At 45.2% G+C, this 7,193-nt stretch overlaps 2 protein-coding genes across 2 annotated transcripts; one reads left to right on the top strand and one right to left on the bottom strand.

The window, feature by feature from the left end:
• Window positions 1–1,651: 1,651 nt before the first annotated feature.
• On the top strand, window positions 1,652–5,935 carry FOMMEDRAFT_138414 (PIN domain-like protein; the record flags this gene model as incomplete). Its single annotated transcript, XM_007262654.1, has 10 exons — window positions 1,652–1,705; window positions 1,765–1,975; window positions 2,032–2,138; window positions 2,195–2,920; window positions 2,974–4,348; window positions 4,414–4,839; window positions 4,908–4,961; window positions 5,014–5,096; window positions 5,151–5,238; window positions 5,306–5,935. Coding segments are annotated over 10 exons (3,754 nt in total), but the record flags the coding sequence as incomplete, so codon positions are not given.
• A 29-nt stretch (window positions 5,936–5,964) lies between these two features.
• On the bottom strand, window positions 5,965–6,784 carry FOMMEDRAFT_117264 (uncharacterized protein). The gene is made up of 3 exons (XM_007262653.1): window positions 6,572–6,784; window positions 6,234–6,446; window positions 5,965–6,168 (listed from the first exon to the last, which is right to left on the bottom strand). The coding sequence occupies exons 1-3, from the start codon at window positions 6,770–6,772 to the stop codon at window positions 6,133–6,135; spliced, it is 450 nt and encodes a 149-aa protein (XP_007262715.1). The 5' UTR covers window positions 6,773–6,784; the 3' UTR covers window positions 5,965–6,132.
• Window positions 6,785–7,193: the final 409 nt, after the last annotated feature.

Here is a 7,193-nt window from a genome sequence, read left to right as displayed (position 1 = left end):
CAAAAAAAACATGTGTCCATCCCTCATGATAGATATAATAAAGTATTGAAAAGTAGTATAGTTATGATAACAGAAAGAGAAGGAATGTGAGCTTGAAGTAAAGGAGAAAGAGCTTGATTAGTATTAATGTAAAATAGTAGAATATTTATAACTAAATAAAGAGAGAGATTATTAAACAAACTCAACAACTCAAATCTCAGGAAAGGAAGAAATATACTGTATATAAGTACTAGCATACTAGAAACATAGAGATAGTGTGAGAGTGGAGAGAGTAGGGGGGAAATAGTAGAATATAAGTAAATAATCCTAAGTTACTATAATAAGCCTGTTCCTGTAGATAAAAACACAAATTTTATTAGTAAATAAACTTTATATAACTAATAGAGTAGAATTACCTTTGTTTCCTATCCAATTAAGTCTAGATTGAAATGAAGCTGAGTTTGTGTACTGAGAATATGCACTTAGATACAGTGGGCAAATTTCTTTCCCACGGGTGGCCCACATGTGGGTCTGACACATTGAAGCACAACTTTTGGATTGTCATTTTATAAAATCAATGAAATATTTATTTTTCAATTTTTTACAAAAATAAAACGAACGTTTTTTATATAAGATGTTGTAATATATAATTATATATTTTTTATGTTGTAAAACAGTTGTAGTAGTCAATAATATGAGAAATGGCCTTAAATGGCCCACATGGGGCACTGTAACAGTAGTATATAAATTCAATCATAACAATCCAATAAGTTTTTCAAATTTTCTAACACTTGTAGTATACAAAAGTAACAAAACTACACTTGAATTGTCTTATATAATATAATGCTCGCTTAAAACTATGTAACGCTCCTTAAGGGAAAGCAACTACTGCTATGTGTTACACGTTACTGCTAGCAACCAAACCACCCCTGCGTTACACGTTACGGTTGTACCCATACAGATGGGTACAGTATCTATGATCCTTGCTGTTGTTCACTGAGAGACTTCCTAAAACCGCTTAAGGAACAAGGATGTCTTAAGAATGGGATATAGTAAATAGACCCATGTACATTGAAGACTTGAGGCGGCTGACTAGCCAACTCCAGCTAGCGTTGTATCATAGGCAGGCCACATGTTCTTTATATGGGACATGGCTGAGAAAATTGAGTACGTCACGGTAGTATTGGTCATCTTGTGGTTGTTCTTCTTGTACTGGCTGCCTGAGCTGGCTCAAGAGTCAAGTCTCGAAGGAACGTCCTAAAGAGCTCGATCGAGGAAACCGGTTTAATTTATAATTTATCATAAAAAGCATCAGACCAGTGACGACTTCAGTGTACCAGAGCACCAGTTACCACATGAAAGTAGTATTTTATTATTTACTATTCTTGTACAATTGAAAAATGGTAGGATTACAAAGACAATTCCCACGTGCTCGGAGCCGTGATTTGAGTGACTCGCTCCTCGTGAGCGTGACATTACGCGTCCAACCTTCAATTCTCCACTTCAGACGACGATGACAAAGCCATTTTAGAATAAAAAGGAGGTACTAGCTTGCATGAGCGAGTATGCGAGAGCCTCAAACTATTCATGACTTCTTGACGGCTTGAAAACTTTCTTCTGAGACTTGAATTTCATACAATCTGCAGGTCCTGCCACTGGGTGCGTTCTGAGCAATGGGTGTCAAATCACTCTGGAGTTTGCTTTCTCCAGCTGGAAGGCCCGTTATGTGAGTGCTTTCTCTGTTGATGATGTGGCCACTTCTGATGAATCGCATTAATCCTACAGGCTGGAAACAGCAGAGGGCAAGTCCATGGCGATCGACTCAAGCATCTGGATCTACCAGTTTCAAGCTACCATGCGTGATAAAGAAGGCCGGGGTCTCGTCAATGCTCATGTTCTAGGATTTCTGCGTCGAATATGCAAACTTCTCTTCTATGGCATCAAACCTGTGTTTGTATTCGATGGTGGTGCACCAGCTTTGAAGCGAATGACCATTGTGCGTCGAAAACATACTGCGAAGCAGCACAAACGTTTTAACATTCAACTTGGCAGGCTGAACGTAAGAAAAAGAAAAGTGGCGCCGCTGAAAGCCATGCGAGAATTGCAGAGAAGCTTTTGGCCGCCCAGATGAGAAAGGAGGCATTGAGTCATGCCCAGAGGTGCGTTTTACCTGAATACTATCCTGTTCTTGAACCAATCATTCTCTATACCAAAGTTCGACAAAGTCTGGTTCGCCTCGAGGACCGGTCTCTCTCGATGAGCATACTGTCTATCTGGAAGACTTGGATGGCTCGCACCTAACCGTAACACCCGCGAGAAATAAGGGTAAAGTCAAAGAGGCGCCTTCCTCAGCTAAGAAGTCAAGATGGCAAGACTACGATCCGTACCGTCTTCCAGAGGTCGACATGGATGCAGCGGTCGCCAAAGTCACCCGGTCAACCGCACCAGATCCACGACTCGCGACTGAGGATGAACTGCGCACCTTCATCGACATGATGCGTCCGGAAGATCTTAACGTTCACTCGCCTGCTTTTCGAGAACTTCCCACCGAGGTACAGTACGAAATTATCGGCGACCTAAGGTTGAAGTCTAGACAGACGTCACACAAACGGCTTCAAGCAATGCTATGCAAATCAAAATCTCCGCTAGATTTCTCTTACCAACAAATTCAGAACCTCAAGCAACGCAACGATCTCACGCAGCAGTTACTGGAAACGACAGATAATATTGGTAAAGCAAACGTCACCATCCCTATCCGCATTGCAAGCGAGAGAAACAAAGAATATTTATTGATTAGGAATGATGATGAACTTGGTGGTTGGGTGCTGGGAATCAGGGATGATGGTACACAGGACAAGCCGATCGTTCTTGACAACGCTGATGAGCACGTAAAATCTGACGAGGAGAGTGACGATGACATGGACATGGAGGAAGTTACAATGTACGTACGCATAGCGTAGCTTCTCATTCTCTTCATTTAAATCATTTGTTTAGTCCTCAAGCGGCAGACCCGGACCTCAAGGAATATCAACGTGAACTCGCACTCGGAGCGGTTGAGGGTCGCCGAAAATCTGCAGCTGCAAGAGGTCGACCAAAAGATACAACCACAACAAAGAAGATTTCTCCAAAGAAGGACCCGCTATTTATTCCCGATACGGAAGACGGCAACGTTGAAATGGAGTACGAGACGGATGATGATTGGGAGAACACCGAGGAGGCCGAGATGTTCTCCGCTATGCAGGCATCCCTGGAAGACCAAGAAGCTGAAGACCTTCGGAAGGCGCTTGAAGAATCCCGTAAGGCCGTACCAGACAAAGCATCCGGAATGGTTTCGCATGCGATAACTGACGAAGATTCAGATGATGATCTCTATGTTGATTATACACCTTCGAGGCTGGATGCTGCACTTCGATTCGCTAATACTAGTCGAAATACAGGAGGTTCATCCACGGATGTGTTTCCACGGCCGTCTATATCCAGACCTGCCTTGTCGGCACAAAAAGCCGTCATTGATATCGACGGATCCGAGGACGATGACGAAGACATGGAGGAAGTTGAGCCATATGAATCTACAACACCGTCTGTCCCTCAACCACAGAACCGGGTAAAAGAAGTCGTCTCGGCCTCTCCAGTAACTCCGCAGAGGAAGTCCGAAATTGCTAAGTCGCCTGTGTCGTCCACCTCAACAATCAGCGAGACCAAGGCTATTACACGCAAGGCGCTGCCGAGTGCCTACGCCAATAACGATCCCGCGACCAATGCCCAACAGAGATTGGAGCACGTACACAGTGACGCATCATCAAGTTCACCTGTAGCAACATCTCAGAATCAGTTCAAGCGTGCAGTGACTACCACTAATGACGTCCCTGCTGTGACGACTGTGGTTTTTGGTGATGTCGAAAAGACTCAGGGTGGTGCTGTGTTTAGCGTAGCATCAGGTACCGAGATTAGAGTCACTCCATCGGGCCCAATAACAGTGCCCGAGCCGAAATCCCTGTCTTTCTCTCAACAAAATGAAACAAGAGATGTCCCAAAGACTGACGTTGAACAAGTTGTCATTTCACATGTAGATCACAGTAGTCCAGAGGATTCGTCAGGAGACGAAGCCTGGTCTCGAGCCGCATCTCCAAGTGGAGTAAAAGGACAAGACGATACTGATAAACGCGAGGAAGATTGGGACGCCGCCGATGAAATGAACGTTCACGAAGAAACGGGTGAATTTGCTCGCTTCGCTGCACAAGTTCGAGGTCGTGATCTCGACACTGTAAGGGCCGAGATCGATGACGAGATCCGTCAACTGCGGGAGCAGCGGAAAGCAGCCATGCGAGATGCCGAAGACGTCAATCAAGCAATGATTGCACAGATCATGGTATGCTCAATACAATCATCGCATTATGTTATCGGGAATACCGTTTAACTCACTTTCATACGTAGACAATGCTTCGTCTCTTCGGCATTCCATATATCACCGCGCCAATGGAAGCAGAAGCACAATGCGCAGCACTCGTTGACCTCGGCCTAGTAGACGGCGTAATCACGGATGACTCTGACGTCTTCCTCTTCGGCGCGAAACGCGTCTACAAGAATATGTTCAACCAATCCAAGACTGTCGAATGCTTCCTACTCACAGACCTTGCTCGAGAACTCGGCCTTGATCGCGGAACGCTGATCCGACTTGCTTATCTGCTAGGCAGCGATTATACGTTAGGCCTCCCAGGTGTGGGACCTGTCGTTGCGATGGAGCTCCTTCAAGAGTTCCCTGGAGACGATGGGTTACACAAGTTTAAAGACTGGTGGATGAAAGTGCAGTCTGGACGGGACCGGGAATCAGATAATATCTCCAATTTCAGGAGACGCTTTGTAAGTGATAGCCTTGCCCATTACGAAACGTGAAATCGCTGCACATGCCGATGCGCTGCTTTGCATAGAAAAAGCGCTTTAAGGATCTGTACTTGCCAGGTGATTGGCCTAATCCGGCTGTGGTAAGTTAAATTGGCTCATCATTAATGACGATTAATCTTAGGGATCCATTAGCGAGATGCATACTACCATCCCGTTGTTGACACATCAGAAGAGCCCTTTAAGTGGGGACTCCCAGACCTCGATGGCTTACGAAGGTTCATCCAAGTGTCTCCTGCCAGGTGGCTTATTTGCTAATTCAGAACGAACAGCTTTTTCCACGACGAACTCTCATGGAACGCTGGAAAAGTCGACGAGTTACTGCTGCCAATCATTCAAAGGATGAACAAGCGCGGTCAGGTAATAATCGAGTTTGAAGTTATCACGTTGCGTTCGCTATTCTGACTTTTCAATTTCAAATTCGCAGCAATCAACAGCAAATCGCCAAGATACTCTCAATACCTTCTTTTCAGTCTCTGAAGGTGCAGGCGCAGCTGAACCCCGGAGACGAGAAGCGTATGCGAGCCGGCGCTTGCAGGCCTTGGTTACTGCACATCGCAAGGCTCAAAAAGCACGCACGGGAGGCACAGATGAGGGATCCAGTGAAGAAGAGGAGAAACAGCCTGCGAAAAAGAGAGCGAAGAAGGCCTCCTTAGAAGAGGAGAGTGAGATAGTTCGAGGAAAGAAGGAGAGGACAAGGAAGAATGGTCCTCCTGGCAAACGTGGTGCCAAAGGAGCCTCTGACGGTAACAGAGAAGGGTCTGGCACACCGTCGGAAACGAAACAGAAAGGGACACGCAAGTCGAGGGCTAAAACGAAGGGAAAGTCCACAGCTAGGTCAACAGCAGACTCTCCTTCAGACACCAGCGAGGAATTCGTACCTGGAGGTGCACCAGACGACGCCCCGGCACGCGAAATGACGTTGAGGAAACGCGTCAAACCAAGACCTGCATTCAAAGGTGACAAAGCAGTGAATGTCTATGCTAAAGGGGAAGAGGAGGATAATATGCTCGGCGCTCTCGACTCTGGGTCTGAAGAATCCGAATACCGAGAATAAACCGTACATCTAGGAAGGTCGGGAAATGGGCTTCATCTTGTATATATTTGAATGTTAGCTTATAGCGTTTAAATAACTTATTCCATTCTCTTCGGAATTTATTATCCTGTTGTACGCTTCGGAATTAGTCGTTCAGACCGAGCTCGCGTCGAAGTTGAAAGAAAGAGTTGTTGATTCAAGTTGGTCTAAACAACACATTACTCCGCATCTTCTTCTAGCGACTCTGGGATGGCCTATACAAATAGCATCTTCATAAGTCCAATGGCACGACACAAACTCATACTCGTAGCTTACACACCTTATTCTGCTCCACACCCCCAAGTTCCTTCACGAGCCCATCGAACGGGTATTGCCGCCGAACAGCTTTCAACTCTGGCGTCGCAGCGTACGCAAACAACATGATACCGCCAAACATCGCTACCCCGAGGCCGAATCTGAATAGCGCCGTCCTGGGTTCGAGAGTAGGGGGATCCGGTCCCCACATCGAGTACATTTCGTCCTTTTCATGAGGCTGTCTCCCGTGTACGTGACCATGTCCATCCGTTCATATCAACACATTCGTATTCCGATACCCAACGAAAACAAATAAAGGTAAGAAAGCCGCAAGTAAATGTTGAAATGGATAGAAAGACGCACGATGTCTCCGAAATTGCGACGCATCTGGTTATCCCACCATCCCAGTGGAGGCAACGTACCCCGAGAGATGTTTGGAAGTTGTGGGTAATCGCCTAGCTGCGGATCTTTTTCTTGCGTTGCATATTCTCGTCGTATTACGGGACGAACAGAGGTGAGAGTGCGCTGCCAGACGGCTAGGCGGCGAAGCGCGTGCGTATTCATTGGATTGAGCGAGAGGGCATGCAGAAGTCTAGAGGATCATTATCTCGTGCAGACACGGGTCAATTGCCTAATCCGGTTACAACATCCAAATACATATAGTATTGCAAACGAAAGTCTGTATTTCAGTGCAACTAACAAGAGCAAACCAGCAGTAAACAATGAGACCTGATCCTGTATAAACAGAGTAAGATTGGTAGGACAGGCTGTTTACAGAGGGCAGAGTTTGAAAAAGACAAAACATTGTATTCTTACACACAGAAGTCTACTTAAAAGAGTTCAACTAGTACTTTTAATTAGTAATAATTAAACCTTCCTAATTGATTTATAAACAGTAATGAGCAAAAAGCACTAAGGTGTATTTTGATTTTACATTAATAGTTTATGTTTTCTATTTTTCTACATGCAAATAGTAATAAGTAAA

Source organism: Fomitiporia mediterranea, assembly GCF_000271605.1.
Source record: "Fomitiporia mediterranea MF3/22 unplaced genomic scaffold FOMMEscaffold_2, whole genome shotgun sequence".
NCBI classification, from domain to species: domain Eukaryota; kingdom Fungi; phylum Basidiomycota; class Agaricomycetes; order Hymenochaetales; family Hymenochaetaceae; genus Fomitiporia; species Fomitiporia mediterranea.
Note: the sequence above shows the minus strand (reverse complement) of the source record. Positions and strands in the feature narration are given on the sequence as shown.